The sequence below is a fragment of the Amblyomma maculatum genome, chromosome 1 (assembly GCF_055883805.1).
Source record: "Amblyomma maculatum isolate TAMU_Amacu chromosome 1, ASM5588380v1, whole genome shotgun sequence".
Classification (NCBI taxonomy): Eukaryota; Metazoa; Arthropoda; class Arachnida; order Ixodida; family Ixodidae; genus Amblyomma; species Amblyomma maculatum.
The window spans coordinates 94,978,161-95,000,113 of NC_139344.1; the positions used below are offsets into that span (position 1 = coordinate 94,978,161).

Sequence of the window (21,953 nt, forward strand, 5' to 3'; positions counted from 1 at the left end):
TGGTGCTAGAGATATGCACAAGCTAAAATTTTGAGCCCAAACCCGGCCCAGCCCGGTGCTTAGATTTAAGGTCCAGGCTCAGCCCGGCATGCTATAATTGCAGTTGAAGCGATGATAATGAATAAAATAATTTCAGGATGACAAGTTTATCCAAGCTCTTGAAACGTTAAGCTCTCAAGTTTGAAATGACAAATTTGCTGAATATATAGAGGCACAGCACATACATAGAATTAACTTTTTGTGCAAAAAACAGCTTTGCTTTGAATTGAGGCATTTGCGACGCTCCTGGATAATGAACTCACTAGCGCTGAAGTCTCTTTCAGTGCTATAACTTGTGGCTGGAATTACTAACATGTTTTTGACAGGAAAGAAAGTCTGGTAAACAGCTTGTTTGCTCTTCAAAAGTCTGCTAGCTCTAAACATAAAAAAAAAAAGGTTGATAAGTGGCCAAGGACACGGTGAACTCGCCTGGCTTACCGTGTGCCTTTCACGTGAACCTTTAGCAACAAGACAAACAAGAGGAAACTCCTGTACCGCAGATGCTTTCAGCTATGCCCCACTTCAAACGAGGCCATGTAGAGGCAGGAGTAGGCCACAACAGAGACGTTTAGGCAACAGCGGGGCGCAAATCTTCCAACGGATACCTAAACATCAGCGCCAGTGTTACCAAAGCGGAGATGTGAAACTCGAAACTAAATAGCCCACAAGCGGCCTCTCTGCTCGGTCACTGATGGTTACCAAAGATCTGTTCACGGCGAGAAGGCGGGGAAGAAAGGCGGGTCAATGCCGGGAAAGAACTCGGAAGCTCTCGCATGGGAAGGATGTGGAAAAATGCTGTGCATTCTGAATGCTTATTTCACTATGCCCATATTCGCGCTTTCGCAAAAGTTGCACGTGATCGTGATCAGGGTGTCCAACCCGACCCACCTGAGACAAATATACCTTGGCCCGGGCCCAGTCCAAGCCCGGTCCAGTCCGAGTTCGGGCCGGCCCGAGCCCGAGCAAGAAAGTTTCCAAGCGGCCCGAGCCCATCCCAGTACGGGCTTTCGGGCCGGCCCGAGCTCGTGCACAGCTCTAGTTGGTGCTGCTGCCGGTGTAACCGAGTGAAAAGGTTCACGAGCCAGGAGAGAGTCATGAGCCAAAGAGAATTCCTCAGAAGAAGAAAAAAAAGAGCCACGAGCGCTACGCTGTTTGCTCGTGGCTCTTCTTTCTCTTCTTGAAATTCCCTTGGCTCATGACCAAGACGGAGTGCTTTGTAACCGCATATGTATACATACAAGCATTTCTCGAATTCTGTGACTCAATATATCGCAAAAACACTTAAATAGCAGGAATTAATTATGCATTAGGGAGTATTGGAATCATCCTTACAATTCTCAAATACATTATTATTTGAGTCATAGTAGTAAACCTAACGTAATCTGATTTCAAGAAAGTAGTATCTGCATAGCTCCAGTTGTCTCATGTTTGGTTTAAAAGTGACAGCATTAGGGCACTGTTTTGCAGAAAATTCGGCAATAGCATTACTGGTGTTGCAAGCAAGAAATCATGAGCATGCGCCTCTAGCAGGTGGTAGTTGGTAGGTGACATGGCCAGGTGCTGTTGGTGGGTCATGTGACATCACAAGACCACAGGACATTAGCTGCTAACTTAGGTAGCTCCCATGAGACGAGAATCTATCTCAGGATCCTTGGACCCCAAGTCAAACACGTACTTTCCAGGTCCGCCACTATGGACAAGGGTGGTACTGGCAAACACTCTCAAGGATGGTTACACACCATGTAAATACCTAAGAAAATAAAAGACTAAACAGTTGTCGCCTTCAGCACAGCACCGGACACGAAATTTGGAAAATTTGGAGGTCGTAGGTTTGGATCCCACTGGCAGCATGTTGTTTTTTCTTCTACTTTCCAAGTCGATTAACTTGGTGATTACGTTATTATTTCATATTGATTGACACAAAAAAAGGGGGAAAAAATCCCCTTGCTTTTCTTGGCGTCTATGGCTGTTGGCTTTACTTGTATGTATCTCATAACAAGCCCCCTCCTTTTTCTTACATTTGTTTACTGATAAGCCTAATGTGGGTCTCGAATCTGGCAGCCTTGATTGATGCCATAAGTAGCATAAGAGGGTTATCACACAGCTCCTACCTTCCCCTGTAGATCACATTCCACAGCACACTAGTGGTAGCACAGGATGTTTCACATCTGCTCTAATAGATGAGGGTGGCACTGGCGAACACACTCAAGGATAGGTAGACTAGGCACCACATAAATATACCTAAGTAGAAGATTGAACAGCCACCGTCGTAGCACAGTCGGTAGAGCACCAGGCGCAAAATTTGGAGGCCGTGGGTTTGGACCTCACCAGTGGCTTGTGGTTGTTTTTTCTTCTGCTTTCAAATCGATTATCACCACGATTACTTCTTTATTTTGCATTGGTTAACACCAAAAAAAGAAATTCTCCATGCTTCCCTTGGTGTCAGTGACTGTTGGCTCCCTCTGTATGTTGGTTTGGTTGGTTTGTACGGTTTAACAGCCCAAAGCGACTCGGGCTATGAGAGACGCCATAGTGGAGGGCTCGGGAAACTTTGACCACCTGGTATTTTTTAACGTGCACTGACGTCACGCAGGTGCCTTGCTCCTTGCCTCCATTGAAAAGCAGGCCACCGCCGAGATTCGGTCCCATGTCCTTGGGCTCAGCAGTCGAGCGTCACAACCACTGAGCCACCGTGGCAGGGCTCCTTTGTATGTATGCTACCTGACACAGGCACGATTGTGTGGCTTTATTAAGGTGGCGCTTTGTATCTATGTCGAGTGGTCTCTCACATAATGTGGTAGCTTAACGACTATGTGCTAAGGAGTATGCATGAGATAATAGAGGCATAAATTAAGGTATTAGTGATCAGGCGAATAGCAAAATGCATGTATGTGAATGAGGATCCGCAGATGGGAGCGAGTGATGCTGTCACATGATGCCCTTCAAGGCGGAGTTAATTGCCCCCAATTTTTTTTTTTATTATGTACTTTAGAATCAAACTTTTCTGGCACCTTTTTCCCAATATTGACTTGAGCATCAAGAAAACAAAGTTCTGCACTTGCACTTAGCTGATTTTTGAGTAAAGTGCATGACAAAGTAAATATGGGCACACCCTATTACTTTATCATGTACCTGGCTACTCTGATTTCAAAAGACCTGCTTTACATTGTTATAATTCCCTAGTTCAAAGATTAAACACATATGCTACCAGAAATACAGTGTCCACAGTTACAGATCATGGAACATCACAGACTAGAGAGAGTAAATACCAACTGATGGTACCAGAAAGCGTACTCCAGGCAGTTAAATATACTGACAGTGGCGGCAACTGCAGAAACACAGTACCAGAGCGGCACCGCTGGCGTATCGCAGCTGGTACCACTAGGGGTCCATAAGATGTTTTGGATAGCAAGAAAGCATCAAAGGGTGTCTGAGTGATCTAAGAAAGACTCCATTTTGCAAAAAAATGTATTGATTCAGTCAGCCGAGCACAAATGATTACAAAATGGATCACCAACTTCCAAAAGCACACAGGTGTTGCCTTTAGTTATATAAATCTCGGGCAGTGCATATAGTCCGTAAAATACTCACGTTTAATGTTTAAACCTTCTCTTATGCAGCTGAGCCTTAGTGTCAGTCTCATTCCTTCAATGCATTCAGCATTCTTTTTATATGTCATGCGTTGTTGAAATAGAAAAGATTCTAAAAAGATCTTTTTGTTCACCATGGTATAAGATTAAGTCGTTACCAGAGCTATTTCATCAGAATACGTCTATTCACAACATGAAGAAAAGTATTAGTGCTGTTGAGCCCCACAAACAACACTGCAAAAATATAAATGAAAGCAAAGCACACAATGTTAACATGTGGTAGCATAAATGTCTTGGACAGTATTAATCTCCAAGATGAAAAAAGTCAACACCCCCTTGGATTATTTCAAATAAGGTGAAAAAGGGTAGACGTCCTGACACACTTCTCATTCCTACAAAAGATGTCAGGGTGAATATTAGATTACCAATGTACCAAAAATGCTCAACCACACTGTCCTACGCCTGCCAATAGATCATGTGACCTGTGGGCAGCCAATCTAGAACAGTTATAAAGACTCTAACCGAACTGAGGGTGTCAATCAAGAAAGCTACATCAACCCAAATCCTGTCAGTCTAGCAAATTTTGCATTTGTCTAGAGTGAGAGAAAGGCAGAAATAGCAAGTGCAAAACTCAGCTCACATCACTTGATTTAAAGCAGCCAACGATCCAGGGCTTCCCACTTATACAAGATCACATTTTCAGCTGGGCTAACTACATGCAGCTCTAATTATTTTATTTTTTGTGCCAAAGTGTTTTTGCAATTGTTAAAAGTTATAATGCAACTCGTACCATTTCTAGATTATGCTGGAATTAACTCAAGCATTTTTCATGGGTGACCTATTCGATAAGTGTTTGGCTTGGTAGTTCTAGTACACCGAAGGCAGCACTGTATGGCTATAGGCAGTTACTAAGAGCACCCTCCACAAATAATAAAAGAAGCTTTCACTGAAATTTGGTGATAATTTGTCACCTACAAGTGCAGTTTATTTCTACAAGATGGTAATTTTAAATTTTGTAAAGCCACGCCTGACAACTATTAAGTTAAACTCTAACACAGCACACAGCACAATGCAGTGCAGCTTTCTGAACACCCTTTCCAGGTCTGTAAGTGATGCACACATGAAAGGGCCACTAAGGTCAAACTGAGTTCACCTTATCCTAATGAGTTGACTATATCTTAATGGCAAAGAGGCTACCTCACTGAACAGAAAGTTTCTATAAGCCTGCAAAGACCAAATACATGAATAAATGAACAAGTATCACTGCCACTAATCACTTTCACAAGTGAACTTGGATAAAGTCAATCCCCCCTCCCCCCCCCCAATCCCACCTTTTTTTTTTTTTTTTTTTCCTAGGAAGGCTGCGGATCCCTGTACCTAAGGACAGAGTGACATTCAGTTTCACTGTTATTGACAAAGATTTTCATTTATTGGCATTAAAGAAATGTTCCATTTTTAAATTAAACGATATTGTTAATAAAATATTTTGCTGCTGCCAAACAAACATCAATATATCCACTGCTATACTATTCTACCATTCTATAATAAATGACTTTGTATGCTTTTTGTATATATGAACAATCAGGAGCAACTAAGCTATAAATTCAGGTACCATATCTACAACCCCTAGTCCTAAAGTGTCATTCCACTTCCCATCAGAACACACTGCATCTTAGTACACAAACTTCATCCCATCATTCTTAATCCAATGTGTATCTGTGCTGCATCTTCCCCTTCTAACAGTATCATGCATACAGCAGTCAATCACAAAGTAGCAGTTCCAGGAATGACAGAAAACACAGCTTACCTTACCCCCAATATTGAGGTCGTAATACTTAGGGCAAGGTAACTCATACAGACACACAGTAGAAAAAACTACCAAATGGTAAGTATGTGCAAAATGTTAAATATGCTTGTGCACTTTAAGAAAAGTGAGGGATACCATTTGTGGTCTTGTTTCCAAGGCAGACTGGCTTTTCTGGAATTAATGCAATGCTTGACAGTTGGCAGCTTGTGCAGGCCTACATATCAAAAGGAGAGGGGGGCAAAATGGAGTGTTGGCAATGGTTTTTTTTTTTTTTTTTTTTTTTTTGTGAGCAGTAACAGGCAGTAATATTTGAAGGACATGATGCAAAGATGGCAAAACGCTTGTCTTAAACACTTTAGCTGCGCGCTCTGTATGTTTTCCAAATCAACACGCACTATCTAACGGTAACGCCTGATTCAAAATCGTCAAACTAGTATGGATAAAATATGCCTCATTAACATTACGGGCTTAAGTCGTTATTTCTTGCCTTGTTGGTCGGTGTGTGGTTTTTGTTGACACTTTCGAATTCTGGTGCACGCAGCTCGCGCATTCGACAGTGTTTTGCCTTCTATACGATCGCACTCAGTGTGAAGAGCACAAGACGTGGTAAGACCCGAGTTCACAAAGCGGTAAGCAGTGCACGAATTTGGCGGCCAATGAACGGATCGGAGCATCCGAATGTTATGATGCACCTGCTCCAAATAAGAGTGCGCTGAACTGTTATAAAACGGAAATCTCATTTGGTCCAGTGCGGACATTTTGCAGTCCATATTAAGCGCGATAATATATAGTTATGTACTCACAAAAAGTAAATCCGCGTTAACTAGCCAGAAGACGAAACAGGCATAGAGCCCACAGCCCACAACCTTTCCTCATGGTGAATGCACAAACAGGCACATACTCCACTACGCTGAAACCAGTTTCCACTATTGGTGGTCTGTTAAGGAGTGCTTAAAATGTCTACCGAAAGAAGGCTTGGCCACCTGAATGCGGTAAGGTGGAAAACACGTCTGCTGAAGCATTCATTGATGGTGAATCCGCCAGCGCAGTGCGGGAAGTCAAACTCCTACTTTTGCCGATTTTACTTTAGCACGGCAGAATTTGCCATTTGGATCCACGCGACGACCACTTCGCTGTTCGTTTGAATTGATCGGTTTGACAGTCAATGTGAACTAGTTTAATATGGTGATGCTTTCGGGACGTACCAAACAGCCGGCGCGATAAAAAAATAATAATAATAAGCATAATATTCCTCCTTCCTACAAGATTTCGGTGCCAAACATGGAATCTCGGAAAAACAAAGAACGAAACAGCCGAAAATAATCACAACGCATCGAAGATGCGAGATCGGTCTACCTCACCGGCGCTTTTCTTTTGGCGGGCTGTATATAAGCTCGGACAGGAAGAGTAGCGGTATGAGAAAAGAAAAATACAACACCGACAACCGCCGACGGATCCGACACGGTGTTGCAGGGGTGGCAGCGGGTACACGTGTCGAACAACGTAGTATAACCGATGCGCGAATGGGCCGCTGACAAGAGCGGGATGATTCCAGCAGACGAAGCCGGCGACAGACACTAGCCACACGAGAGGGCGTCCGCTGATCGCGGCTCCCGCGGTATCAAAATCAAGCGGTTTACGTGCATCACAGCGGACCTCAGTATCGCTTAAACTCACACGTCATTTTTTACGCAAAATATTGCGTACTTAAAGAGGTAGATGTCCAAAACGAGCATACTTCATTCAGTAGGTGCCGCAATAAGCCAGTCCAATGGAAAACAAGACGCCTAGGCCTAATCCGCCCTGTAAGCCGCGTATATGTAGCGACGCCGGTGAATGAATGTCTCACAGAAATTTCGTTGCCAAGGGATGTATCAGAACGACAAAAAAATCGCGTTCTGTGAACTTTAAAAAAGGTTTGCAATGCTTACTTTTCCGCGGAACGACCCGCCAACAGTGCAAAACGGCACACGGCGGAGGGGACGGCAACGACGGCTCCGGCGTCGAACCAGCCAAAGTGAATACCAAAATGGCGCCCGTGGGTCACGTGACGTGGCAAGTTAATTTGCGTTATTTTCGATGTAATTGCTGTTTAGTTCTACGGAAGACTGTTGGTGATGTTCATGTGTTGTTGGTATTGACTTTGAGTTCCATTAGTGCATTCACTTTGGACCCAGTGCAGCGGACCAGAAAACACACTTCCACCCCTCGGTCCCGGAGCAGATGGACTCGTCCAATGGCGAAGAACGTTTCTCCATGGAGGGCCCTGACACTTCCGGAAGTACTGGGAGCAATCTCACTGGCGAGTGCGCTCTTGGCGCACTGGGCGCTCTGGGGCCCGCAAGGTGCGCTGCGCGAGCCCGCGTCATATCGACTCCCGCACGTGTGCTTCTGGCACCAGACGCCCCATAGCAGTTCCCTTTGAGCGCCTTGGTCAAAGGAATACACGTTGGTACATGACTTCAGAAAAGACCTCATGGGGCCATTTCCAGTACTTCCATAGGCTGTCGTTGTGTCCTCCTTTGTCATGGCCGCTCGAGACCTGCGTCCTGTGGCACAGGTCCTTGTAACGACTGCAGGTACATTAGACCGCACAGAGGACGCGCAACTCGCCCATTGGGCCATGTGGGAGCTATAAATGACGACCTTAAGCAGTGTCCTCATTTGGACAAAGTTCATCCCCCCACCCTCCCCCAACTTTATTGGTCCCTTCCGTTACACCCTCATGCATCAGTTCTTCGTTCTTACGCCATCTGTGTTAACTTGTCTCCAAGCTAGCGATTCTTTGAATATTTCCTGTTATAGATCTTGAACACAGGAAATTCGTGCTACTTGTTGTCTGCACTTGCTAACGCCAAACAGAGACTTCCGAAAGCAAACAATTCTTACTAGGCGACACTGGTCATGCGAGAACCTGATCGTGCCAGAAAGAACGCAGCTCGGGTGTACGAAGTATCTCCACTGGCTAATAAAAAGTCCAAATCTGTTTTCTGGCGGGAACATAATAAAGACGACTCTAGGAAGATTTTATATGGCTTCAGTACGCTTCTATGAAGACTCCGACTCCAAAGCATTGAGCGGATCTCGGCAGAATGCGCTTTAAACACGTCGAGTACATGTGCACGATAGCTACGGTACAACTGTTACATTTTTCATACTTCTTGACATCAGATGTCGTTGCAATAAAAAGGCGAACTTGGCAATTTCATGTATTTGTCGCATGCAAACGTAAACAAACAAAAAAAAAGAACGTAAATGGCATACCTCTATCTCAGATTTAAACACGTATTACCGGCATTCACATGATTCGTCCTTTTTAACGACATAAAATGGGCGCGTCAGTGACATTTAATGCATCAAAACAACGAAGGACAGCCTACAAAAACTGCAGAATAATTAAAATACAAGTCCTCAAAAACGACCTTCTTTTTTTTCTGTATGAAAAAGCTGCTCTGTCTCTATGTTCAAAGATACTTATTCGTAATGCGGTAAATGGCAAGTACCGTACGCTTCTTTATCATCCAACAAAGTTGGCTAATAGAACTTCGCTTGTTGTCAGAGCATTTTGCTAAAATTTGTATTGCCCGAAAACAAAATCAGGCCATCCTAAACGGAGAACGGGAGCGGGGCGAGTGAGAAAGAAGGTATATAGCTCGTGCAGTAGTCTCTTACAACAGTCAAGTCTTTTACATTTTGGCACAAAATTACGCAGTAGGTTACGCCGTGGACTGCTTTGCAGGTAATCGAGGCATCATCTTCTGGTCTGCCCATTTATTGCACACGCATAATTTTTATATAAGAGTGTGGAAGTTATGTTAACTGCAAGAGGATACATGTTCCTGCGTTCCATAGCATCGCTCGTAAAGCAGAAACGGTCGTTTTTTGGGGCTGCCAAGTGTTTTTCTTTTCTTTTTTCCTCTTTCTTTACTCGCTTGACCTGCGAGATTTAGGACCAGTGTAAAGAACCGCAAGTGGTCGATATTAATCCGAAAAAAAAAAAAAATTGTGAAGAGCACGACTCACAGCAAAAAAAAAAAAAAAAAAAAAAAAAAGCAAACAAACAAACAAAAAAGCACTGGAACGATAATACAAGGTTTCTCTCGCCTTTCGTTAACGAGAACGGTCGATGATCAAGAATATTCGACGAATGGGAATCCGTTCGTGTCACTAGTAAAACAAATCCCATCTATAGCACTGGGACGTCATATAATGCTATTGCTTTGTGTGAAACGTCAAGATGGTAGCCTTAATGTCATTTTTTTTCCCCCTAAGGTTTCTGTAAAACTATACACGAATGTTAATATAATGTTTTCGAAGATTATGGTGAAACCTTTCCATAACAAAATAACCCTAAAATGATAATTACGAGGGACTATACCCAGAAGTTGGGACGTCGCGCACATGCATAACATTAACTTCTCGGGAAGAACCCTACTGGGGAGAGAATAGAGCAGGACAACACATCACAACTGTAAGTCGTGTCACACTGGTGCACTCACGTAGTTTGCCCTGCTGTCGTGGCCTCATGCGTACATACTATCCATGAACAGTGGCCCCAAACGTGTATGTGGTGTTAAGCTTTCTGAGAGTTTTGGCAGTGTGCGTATCGCCTCAGCTGGCATAAACCATAAGGTTTGGTTGAAAAGTTTTTTTTTAGTTGAAGCTTGTGGTTTGGATTCTGGGTTTTAACGTCCCAAAGCGACTCAGGCTATGAGAGACGCCGTTGTGAAGGGCTTCGGAAATTACCCCCCGCCTGGAGTTCTTTACCGTGCACCGACATCGCTCAGTACGCGGGCGCCTTACCTTGACTCCATCGAAAAACGGCCGTCGCGGCAGGGACCTGATCACGCATCCTTGAGAACTGCATCGAGCGCCTATAACCACTGCACCATCGCGACGGGTTCTATTTGAAGATTGTGATTATGCCTTAAATTTAAAAAGTCCTGGAACAGTGCTTAAATTATGTGCTTAGAAGTAAGCTTGTGTGGAATCGGAACACCGTGCTAACATTTTCCTGAAGTTTCTATAATCTTATTGTTTCAGAAACATTACTAAAACATGCAGTGCCATAAGGGTTTTTTTCCCTGGCATCCATTTTAGCTGGTTTTAATGTTGAGCGTAAATTGTACAATAGCTTCATGCGTTATGGATTTGCATGTTGTTCCCAATGGCAATTTTCAGTTCTGTATGGAACATTACGGGAAAGTTCCGAAGATATGCCAAGTTGCAAAACCATTTATTGATGTTTTATTACTACTTAGCTGAAACGCTGTATAAGCATTCTAAGCGCAACAAATATATGTGAAATTTTAATGTTATATTAACGTTATTCCGGAGAAAATTAAGTTATCCTAACATTCATAGAAAATATACAACGTTTACTATAGCGTACGCATTGTGCTACCTGGGATTGCTGTTGCATTTTCCACGTCACGTGCGTTTCCAGAACATCAAAAATCATTGGGTACGCGAACAATGTAATAAGAAGGAACATCTTCGTGACTGCGCAGCAGTTGCACATTACAGAGAATTTCGTATTCTGAAAACTTGCGGGCCATCACACTGGTATCCACAATACCTAAAAAAAGAAGGGAAAATATATAAATGAGTGGGTGGGTTGGTTCGTTGGTCGTTCGGTGAAGTAGTATATCTGCGGGACATCCCGTAGATAACTGCGATCACTCGGGCAGGTCACTGCCGTGTTTCTTGTCTTGCTCACACTGCGTTCGAGGGCAACGACACCACTGGAAAGAAAAAAAAAAAAAAAGGAAGAAGAAAAAGAAGAAAGCACAGGCCGGTCGTCGAGGGTTTTCGCTGAAGTACGCTAGTGCTTGAATCGCGTATATATGCGCCGGAAAATCGTCTACGTTACTCGCGCGAAATGTGCGCGCAAGCAACCAGAACTCTAGAAGTGCTGGAGACAAATCTTGAGGGATCTGGCATGCGCGTGACAGTAGCGGCGATCATCCATAGAGACAGGCATGCTCTGCTCGGTGTCGCGGCAACCACGGGTCGCGTGTCAGGGCAGAAGCCGCTGTTCTATTGCATGTTGCCAAGAGTAGTTCGTGACCACTTTCGTGCTGCGTTCGCTTTCCTTTGTTTTTCCGTTGTTCCTTATTCACTCGTATTACTTGGCGCTTCAACCTTTTCGGGCGTCGCTCGTCATTTATCAGCATACAAAAATTCCTTCCGCCTAAAAAAGTCTCTGTAAGCCTCAAGAAAGCCTGTTAGCTTGCAACAGAAAACCCTAACGGTCACTTTTCAGTAATGCTACGCCAGATCTAACCGCTCGTCGCTGTGTTCCGTGTCCATGGTCCCCTGGCAGGAGCTGCCAACTTGGGTCTCTCGTTTCACATGGGACGGTTATGTCAGAATCAGCCTGATGGGACCCTGGCATTCACGTTACTCCTAGAGCCCAATAAGGCACGTTCTTACGGCTTGGTTAAAGAGGGGCTTTATATGTGGGCTGGCAGGAGCTGCCAACTTGGGTCTCTCGTTTCACATGGGACGGTTATGTCAGAATCAGCCTGATGGGACCCTGGCATTCACGTTACTCCTAGAGCCCAATAAGGCACGTTCTTACGGCTTGGTTAAAGAGGGGCTTTATATGTGGGCTGGCAGGAGCTGCCAACTTGGGTCTCTCGTTTCACATGGGACGGTTATGTCAGAATCAGCCTGATGGGACCCTGGCATTCACGTTACTCCTAGAGCCCAATAAGGCACGTTCTTACGGCTTGGTTAAAGAGGGGCTTTATATGTGGGCTGAGGAAGAAGAAAAACAGAAGAAGAAGAACGCTCGGTCACCCGCAGCTAATGCTTTCGCTCAATATTTGGTTCAGCAGCGTTGAACCCTTGTAATTTGTTGTTGTTGTTGTTCAAGCATCTACAAAACCAATTCCTGCAGTGGTTGGAAATTGTAACGCGAAAGCACCAGGTTTTGGCGAGTACTCTACGGGTCATGGGAACTTTTTTAGATATGGTTATTTTTATTATGAATATGTCCACACGAGTATGTCGGCGGACGCGCTACTTTTAACCCCAGTGTTTTGAGAATCGTTATCTACTGCGCTCGCTAGAAAAAAAAAAGTATAGTAGCTGCGTGAACTCTTTATATTTCACAGCTACGCTTTAGGCAAGCGCAAGTTCGTTTCACGATTATTTAATTTCTCATCATCAGAGTTGATCAAGCATCATCTGCGTGGCGGATTTCATTGAGTAATTTCTATACCGCGGAGTTGATTGAGTACACTGGGTATTCCTGTTTATCACACGCTGCAGACAGTTTTTCGTGACGATAGGCTGAGTTGGCTTACTCGCGAAAACAAAGTCAACTATACCTCTTTTTTATTATCTATTGTGGAGTTGCGATATGCCAAATGGGCACATTGGATAAAATAACCTTCGCCAGCTTAGCGGCTGACAAAAGAGGTGCATAATAAAATGCGCCCGATTTTCCTCTCTTCATAACCGCTACCTGAATGCAGCTTAGGCTAAAGAAATATGAACCAAGTAGTAAGTTGTCGCAATCTCAATAATAATAAAAAAAAAAAACATTTTCTATACGTGAAAGTGGAGTATAATCTTGGTGTCGGCAATACAATAAAAAACGGTCAAGTAAGTATGCACTGCAGAGTGAGCAGCATAATGCACATTGTTGTTGCTCATTTGCGCTTATTCCTAACGTTGTACTTAGAACGTCTGTAGCTATAGTGAATCCTGGGTCGTATCGGAGAGTGGGGTGTAAAATTGTGCTGACGAGTCTTGCCGTTGGTTGTTTTTACTGGTCACCTAGCTCTAGAGCTTCACGGCCCATCTTTAATATGAGAAATGTGTTGTCGAGCTTACAAACGACGTACGTAATTCTTGCCGATGATTCTAACCTGCCCGATGTTGAATGGGAAGTGCATTTCACGTGTGAACCACCAACTATAGCCCCAGTGCTGCCTTGTTAAAGCTTGTTCTTCATAATTGCAAACCGTCGTGATCTTGTAACGTGTGTTGTCATATTGCACGATATCGGTGACCAAAATGTCTTTGTCACGAAATCATTCTTGAACGATCCAGAATCGCCGCACTGCAGAACCTTGCGCAAACTGGACGCGTTTATTCCCATATCCCCGTCGCCTATACCTTATACCAGATATCAACGAGTTATCTAATTTGTTCAAAACAGAACGTCATTGTTAACACGGCGCACAATATTATCGATCGGGTAAACTAGATAAAAAGCTAAAGCCGAAAGTTTTAATGGTTAATCGGCTTTCTCAGAACCTGCAAGCACAGCTATACCAAATCGTAATTCGTTTCCGGGAACATCAAAAATTAATTTCGTAGCATTTATTCAACGTGGCGTTATATGTTTACGGCAGAACATTCGTCCATGGTCCAGACTGCATGTCCAACTTTGTCTCCAGGATCTTGGCAGCACCTGTTGCCCCTTTTAGTACTGCTAAGAGAAGCGTCTCTTCGACAAGATTTCTTGGAAAATTCAGACGCTACACCTATACCGAAAAATGGCGAGAAAACAAAATAAAAAAGGAAGACCTATTTCATTCACTAAGCGGATCCTGTGAAACATCTGATCTGTAATTTGCGCTAACCTAATTAATCACCTACAGAGTAAAAGTCACTTGGCACGATTTTAAGGCTGGGTTTTCTCGTGATATCGCAGCCTTGATTAGCACAGGTGTACATGACTTGTATATCTTTCGATTTCCAGAAATCATCTGCGCCTCTGACAAACAGGAAATATGCATTTATTGCGGCATGAAGCATACCCATCCGAAGGAACAGTGCTTGGTTCTACATGCTGTGGCAGTTTGTATGCATCGATCGTATTCACTGTCGTCACTATGTATTCATTTTTTTTTTTTTTGTTGTTGTTGATTTTCCCTCAGGGACTGTTCATCAAGCAGGTGTCTGCATGTGCTACCAGGTGCGCGGCGGGGGTCTCTTTCGGGCCTTCCGCTTTTCTTTCATTTCTATCAATGACCTTGCTTACCATACCACCAGCCGATTTAGATTGTGCGCTGATGACGATTGCGTTTACCGTAGCGTTGCTTGTGCAGCGGACTGTCTGAGTAGAGTTGCATATGACCGAAATTCGATCTGCTCTGACATTGCGCCACTCGTGGAAAAAAGCTCTTAACCTGTTCAAATGTGATCTATTTACGACCGGAAGACAGTCTGCTCTTACAAGTTGTGTAATGTGTGGAAATATCAAATGCAACAAAATACACAGTTTTGGAACTCGTTTTCTCTGGAGAGTTCTTTTTTTGAATGCTAACTTTCATCACCTAACGTTGAACGCTAGTTGTTCTTTAAAAATTCCTGGGAGAAAATTTTAGGAGACACCCTTTAGCACGTTCGCAGTATCTGAGCTTTTCAAAAGTTTCAGCTTAGTCAAAAATAGAGCCTGAGCGCATACAGGCATCGTAACAAATGTTTATGGCTTTTCGCAAAGATCGCGCGACATATATCGGTAATGCCTTTGTGCCCAAAATGAGAGGAAAAAAAATAAATCTCTTGTAGCATTTTTATATCACCGATTCTACAACAGGCATCGTAACCCGAGTAGCGCTGAAACGTTATAATAACGTTATTTATTTGTTTGGGTCAAACGTTAATACACTGTTCTTAACGTCATTTTTTTCTGGCGTTGCTGAAACGTTATGCACACACGTAAATATAATTTTACTCTAACATCACGATAACATTTATGTAACCATTCAACAACAAATAACGTGTTAGTAAGCGGCGGTGCACATCCGTGAAAAGCAGCTTCCTGAGGCTTCGCTGTCCCGGCGTCCACCCTCAGTTCCCCTTCGTCGTCTTTCCTTTCGCTTAGTTTAAATCCGCCAGGGGAACCTCGACGACGCCTGTCGGTATCTCTCATGTTGTTTCGAGCGGCAGAGGAGGTCGCCATGCAAGGTAAATGCGCACACAAAACTAAGCAGTGATCCCGCAGTGCTATTTCACATCTAGTCACCTCGAACTAAAACCGGACGATATGTGTGGCCCCAGACGCTCCTTCATTGCTGTACGAATGTAACAGCCGAGCGCATATTACCCACGCACTGTGGCCGACATAAAGGAAGGATAGACACCGCAGTTGACCGGCGCCTTTGCTCTCGGACGTCTGACCGTAACGATTCCTGGAAGGCACGAGCAATCTTGAGCACGAGTTGTTTTGTCCCTTCATTTGCTGTCGCCGCCCCCTTTGGTTGTTCCAAGTGGCCCATTTGACGGGGCTAGCTGTCCATTCCTTCGTTACACTTCGTTCCAAGATCTGCGCCTCTTTCATGAAGCCACGTGCTGTTTCATACGAGCTTGGGTCACAGAGCTCTCTACTAGACACAATTCAAGAGTCAGAGGAAAATGCGTGCAGCTTATCGTTCGCAATACTCAAGGACGCCAGCTCATCCAATTAGGAAGTACGAAAGAAAGAGAACGTTCGCACCCTATAACTTTTTTCGGTGTCGCGCGTTTGTGTGTGTGTGTGTGTGTGTGTGTGTGTGTGTGTGTGTGTGTGTGTGTGTGTGTGTGTGTGTGTGTGTGTGTGTGTGTGTGTGTGTGTGTGTGTGTGTGTGTGTGTGTGTGTGTGTGTGTGTGTGTGTGTGTGTGTGTGTGTGTGTGTGTGTGTGTGTGTGTGTGTGTGTGCGTGCGTGCGTGTGCGCGCGTGTGTGCGTGTGCGTGCGTGCGTGCGTGCGCGCTGATCACAGAGCAAAGCTGTGTGTGTGCGGTCGTGTGCGCTGATATGCGCGGGAAACAATTTGCTCTTCGTTGTTAGTTTGGAAGCGTTTCATGTGATACCTGCCATGAGGAGTAGTCATGTGGCCATGACTGCCGCTACTTCATTAACTAGTGATTCCAGCGTAGTTTTCGAAGAAAACACGGGACGAAGCGGCGCTCCCGCGTGCTTCCGAACCACGCGGAAGAGCAGAATTTATTACCGGTACTACATCGCTCCCGGGTTGAATACCTTAGCTTAGGAGTTGGTTCTTCCTCCTACGTACTCATTCGCACCGTCCTTTCCATTCTGCGTCTCTCGTAGTGCAAATTTGCTCCAATATAAGACGGGCGCATTTGTTGTGAAAAACTCCGCGGGGAAGCATATGAGCAGTTCATCGCATGTTAACGAAGCACTAGCGCTAGACCGCGAGCCGACATCACTGGCGGGAGGCGTCGGAAGCAGGTGTCACCCGATTGCGCAAGTCGGTCGCGCACGTCTTGGTCGCCAGCGCTACGTGGGCGCAGCAGGCTCCGTCTGCTTTTACTCGGCGTAATGTGTGGGCCCGTGACGCTACCAGTAGAGAAAGGGCGCGACCATTCCCACGAGTGCATGCAGCGTACAGGCGACCGAGCTGGAGTACGCTTGAAAACACGTCTGCGTGCTTATTCGCGCGTGCCGTTTGGCTGCGGTACACCTTTTTTAATTCAACCACAAAGCTGCGATAGTTGTATGTCAGTACCGTGCACAAGATAAGTTGAACGAGGAATAAATGCACCTGTTTCTTTAAACTACACACTTTACAACTTGCACTGTGATGCGCTATGCGTACCTAATGCTGTTTCGCTCAACGTTTACGCTTTCAGCACTTGTGTCATGACGAATGCATGCTTTTTGGGTATCTCCTCTGGTGTAGACACGTTGCCTCACCACACTTGAACATACCATCAGAAAGGGCAGGAGAAAAAGAGAAGTAAAAAAGTAAGCTGCCTCTTTTCCCGTGCGGCATTCCAACCCAAAAATCAATAGATTTTTTCCTGTGGTGCAACTACAGTGCATACGCATGGTGCGCAGTCGCAGCTCGGTCCGCAGCTGCGAGCACGCCTTGCGTGTGCCCGTCGCCTCCCACGCCAGAAGGGCGGCTGCGTTGCCCCAGTATGCGCATGCGCGGCGCGGTCGGCGAACCGCCGCTGCCGCGAAGGTGCTCCCGCGTTGCGCTCAGCGTAGCTCGCGACCTGGCGCGGCTGCGGCCAGCGACGTCTGGTTAATCCTGAGGTCCCAACGACAGCTGCTGCCTTGGCGACACATTGGCAGATGGAAGGTAGTAAGGAAGGCTGGAACAGCCGCAGTTGCGCCTTCTGCTCGGTGCTTCTGCAGTGGACGCGAGCCGGCACAAGACGGGTCACACGCGGTGAAGCGCATTCCTGCGTCTTGCTCCAGCGACGACTGAAACGAGGAAACAAACACGCTGGAAATAGAACAAACGAGCGCCGCACCTTGGCAACATTTCTTCATCTCGGTCACGGCTGCAGCGAGCCTACCTCACGTCCATTGGAAATTTGTAATGTCCCAAAGCGACTCAGGCTATGAGAGACGCCGTATGAAGGTTTCCGAAAATATCGACCATCCGAGGTTCTTTAACGTGCGCCGACATCGCACAGCACACGGATGTCTCTCCGTTTCGCCTCCATCGAAAAGCGGCCGCCGCGGCCGGGATTCGATCGCGCATCCTTGGGCACAGTAGTCGAGCGCCGTAACCACTGCGCCACCCCGGCGGGGTTATTGGAAATTTAGAAGCAGCGTTCAGTGTTGGAATTTTCAGCAGCGTGGGGTATCTCGCATCTGTACTATCTCGATCGCTACCAAACCTTTATCCGCCGTTAGCGTGGCTCGAGTCCCGCCGCGGTGGCTTAGTGGTTAGGGCACTTGACAGCTGACCCCGAGGACCGCCGTTTCGATACTGGCCGTGGAGGCGTCAAGCAAGGCGCCCGTGTACATTACGCGATGGTAGTACCCGTCAGAGAACCCCAGGTGGTGGAAATTTCCGGAGCCCTCCTCCACGGCGACCGTCATCGTCCGAGTCGCTTTGAGACGTTAAGCGCCCTAAACCAAACTTTTGCTGTGGCTCGATAGGCAGTCATGTGTGTGTGCGTCGAGATCATCGATTGTCCATTTCATGGGAGAAAGGAACTCTCATTGGGCAGACTCCGAACATCAAGCGAGCCAGCTTGCTTCTTTTCGCGCGAGGCTTGAAGCAAGTAGCCAATGTTTGTTGAGGCAGTTATGACGAAGTGTAGAAATCGCCTGCTTTGCGTGCAGGCACAGGTGCATGACGGTAGCAGCTGTTGACTCGGCGTCCGGCGAATTGCCACAGCGTCCAAAGCGGAACCAGACACGTTTTACTTTCTAAGGTGAAAGCCTTGCTTATGCTTTCGGCGATGCATGGAGCTTCGCGAGAACGGTACGGACTGCCGCACGGCGGAGTGCGCCTTCTAGCCGGAGAATCGAACTCCATAAACCTGGATGGCACGAAAGTATAGCGAGACAAACTTATTTGTCAGCTCCATGGAGTTTAATTCGGTAATAAAGCAAGCCGAATTCGCACGGGTCTGCGAGCTGCAATGTCCTGGGCAGCTCGGGAAGCGCTGATACTGCAGATTCTCCTACCGATGCGTTGCGATGTTCCTCGTTTCATCTGCTTTGTGGAAATGGCACAGTGGGAAAGGAAGTGGAAAGGCGAAGTCGACGAGGTGTCTTCGTGAGAGACTTGAGTTCTGAAAATATAGATTGCAGGAACATGGTCGCTTCGACTAGTAACGCGCCCGTGTGTCTGTGCCACGAGCTGTCATGTGGAGCCGATGAGGGGCACTCCAGACTCCAGAGCGAAGTTCTCTGTCAGCGTCTGTTATCGGACTGAGTCGCTTGAGATGTCAACAACCTCCAATAGCTTTTTCTTCTGGCCGAGAACTGAACCTTGCGCTGAGACCATAACCGAACCTATTCAGATCAGGCTGTATTGTGAGGTCATTGACGTAGCTTTTAGCCCGCTGCCATGTATCAGGAAAACCAACAGCGCCAGGTACGTCGCGGTAAATGAAAACAGGCGCAGAGGACACCTTTTTTTTTTTCTTGCCAAATGCAGCGAGCAATGCTGCACTTGCGTAACGGTGCATGTCTTCCACATAACAGAAAAGTTGTCCTTTTGTCACACGGTTTTTCCTTGCCCAGTCCAGCCACGTGTGTCTTCAATGTCGTGTATTTCGTGCCTTTACAGTTGTGGAAGTGTAGGATGCAGCGGCGCCATTTGAGCAATGTAATACAGTTGCGCACAGAATCTTGTGGGTAACCGATACCATCAGGGGCTATCCTCATGTCAGCGAGAATGCCTACTGTTCCTTAGATCATTACTCGTTATTTACCCAAAGCGTAAACCGTTGCGCGGCGTTCTATTTCGATCTCTCGTGACTCTATCGAGATGCCTAATTCTTCCGCATTTGGTTTTATTACAGGTGAAGAAACACGAACCGCTCTGTAGCAGAGCAAGACCGAAGAACTACTAGTGGCCTCAAATCTCCTACGCAGTAGTACTTCAGAACCTGGAAGTTAAGCGGCAAGAAGCTCGGTCACAGACGTGTCACGAGCAGTCGCGACATGGTGGCCTTTTAGATGCATAAGTGTACGAATGTATGTGGAGTGCATCGGCTTTTCGTGTGCTTTTAATGCGTGATTCATTCGATGTTTGTCGCATCGTTATCTTGGCGAAAACATTTTTCCGGTGGTTCCGTGACCTTGCTTTGTAGAGGCAGTGTTCTAGATTGGCATACAGCGCAGGACAGTTGGAACAGGAAGGGTCAGAACGTCGTCCAACCATATACCCTCTAAGAGCGACGCAAGGAACTGGGGCGGATTTACGGGTCACTCTTGAAGGGGGCGGGTGCAGGGGCGGTGGTTCCACTAGAACCGTATATATTATTTTTACATATTTAGCGAAAAAAAAAATATATACACCAGCATAGTTCTCCTATTTGACGCTATCGCTTGGGGAGGGGGGCAACCGCCCCTCCCCTCCCACCTAAATCATCACCTGGCTAGAGCGCCTAAATGCATGCGGTAATAGCCGTGTGCGCCCGACGCGTGAGGTGGTAACAATTGAGAGAAGCTGCCTCCTTTACATGATAAAGTGCATGGCTAGAGAAGCCTGAATGCGGGAAAAGAGCGACTCATCTGTCCCTGCGCGGCGCGTCAACTACACAGTGGGCACGGAGACCAGGTTTCGCGCCAACAGATTTCCCTTAAAACGTTGCGCTTCGTAATTCGCAGCAAATAGCCCGCAGTACATACGAGAGAACAATCCGCGCGTACGCGAAGCGGTCCTTCGGACGTTAATTGGCGCTAGAGACACGTTAATTGCGCCTGTAGTATTTACATGCATCGCCTGCTCTTCTTTTGTCGTCCACGCTGAATGCAGATCTTCGTTTGTGTTGCATTCTGTACGCTTATCTTGTCGCGGGATCATGGACTGATCCAACTGCAACTGGCCATAATGTGACGCCCGAGTCTGGCTTGCGCGGTGCACGCCCAGTTTTCATTAGTGCGACCGAGTAATTAATTTCTTGCTTTATTCATTAGCGCGTTGCTTGCTTCAGCAGTCTGCACCTTGCCCAAACCACGCGGGTGTATACCTCCTCCAATTATTATATTCGTTTCATAAGAACCGCCACCGCCACACGAAATACGTGTTTCTCGTGTGCGCGCGACCGCACAGTACAGCGCGCACCTGTCGGCTCGATCGAGGGCTGACTGGTCGCGCAATAAAAGGCGCCGAGAGGGAGTGCAGATTGGCAGGGACAGATCGGGCAGCAGCCATATTCGCTCTCGCGTTTCTTTCCTCCTCATATTGATCCCGCTCCCGTGGAGCGCATGCGCGCAGCTGGAATAAAAACACTAACAGGCTTCACCAGTGCGCCTGCGCACCGACAATGATGCGGGAGTGACTGTATTCGATGTCATTTTACAGTCCAAAAACCGGCTCATGCGGCACTGGTGATGTCACTGCGGGCGACGGCGGCGGCCCGCGCTTTTTCCTCCGCCACGCAGAGATAAGGCGTTGCTCGGACGGTCCGATAGCGCCACTCTGCGTTCAGCCTCCCCCCTCCCCGTCACGCGCGCTTCCCTTCACAAACGCTCACCTCGACTCCTTGCCCTTCTCAGCAGTTAGTCTTTGCGGCGGCGGACAAACGCGCCAGTTCCTTGTTCATTAGGAATGCAGCATGCAGAGACACCCTGCTCCAAAACAGCCTGTAATAATGATAGTATCATAGTAATAGCAATAAGACGAAGCAGCCCAGCAACTACGGTGGGGCAAAAAATACCACGTATACGAGCCATTAATATCTCGCGAGTTCTTGGCAAGCAATGTTCACGAGGAAGTATGAGGGGGCGGCATGCGGCACTTACTTTTTTTATTTGTTCGGCCGCGAGATGTCCACAGCCACCACCACAAAACAAGCCGCATCAGTGGAGCAGAGTTCACAGCATTACAGCTCGCTTTGCCACGGCAAAGACTGGGCAGCAGGCTGTGGCAAATAATTGCTAAGAGGTAATTAATTGCTCATCTCTGTCAACGTCGTTTCTCTTTCTCACCCAGTTCCCGCCGTGGAAGGCGATCAGGTAACGTAACTTTCTCTCGCCTTTGGTCGTCACCTTCACCGCAGTCTCCATCGTTGTCTGAATCAGGGGCCAATCAACGTATAGGGAACCGCATATCTATACCACTGTTCGTGGAATT

At 46.4% G+C, this 21,953-nt stretch overlaps 2 protein-coding genes across 9 annotated transcripts in view; one reads left to right on the forward strand and one right to left on the reverse strand.

Moving 5' to 3' along the window:
• Nucleotides 1-7,508, reverse strand: part of MEP-1 (zinc finger protein MEP-1) — a 34,020-nt gene extending 26,512 nt beyond the window's left edge. For 4 of the 8 annotated variants that reach the window (XM_084588595.1, XM_084588592.1, XM_084588599.1 and 1 more), the window contains exons 1-2: nucleotides 7,368-7,508; nucleotides 5,572-5,650 (exon numbers count right to left, since the gene is read on the reverse strand). In XM_084588595.1, the coding sequence (XP_084444721.1) occupies nucleotides 5,572-5,574 (3 nt within the window). In that variant the 5' untranslated portion in view covers nucleotides 5,575-5,650; nucleotides 7,368-7,508. Of the gene's footprint in view, nucleotides 1-5,571; nucleotides 5,651-6,797; nucleotides 7,012-7,367 lie in introns of those variants that run through there. The other 4 variants (XM_084588594.1, XM_084588598.1, XM_084588593.1 and 1 more) reach the window with 2 other exon arrangements.
• The window catches only part of LOC146203236 (uncharacterized protein KIAA1143 homolog), a 168,184-nt gene that overhangs the window by 107,090 nt on the left and 39,141 nt on the right, over nucleotides 1-21,953 (forward strand). The gene's annotated exons all lie outside the window — the stretch shown is intronic.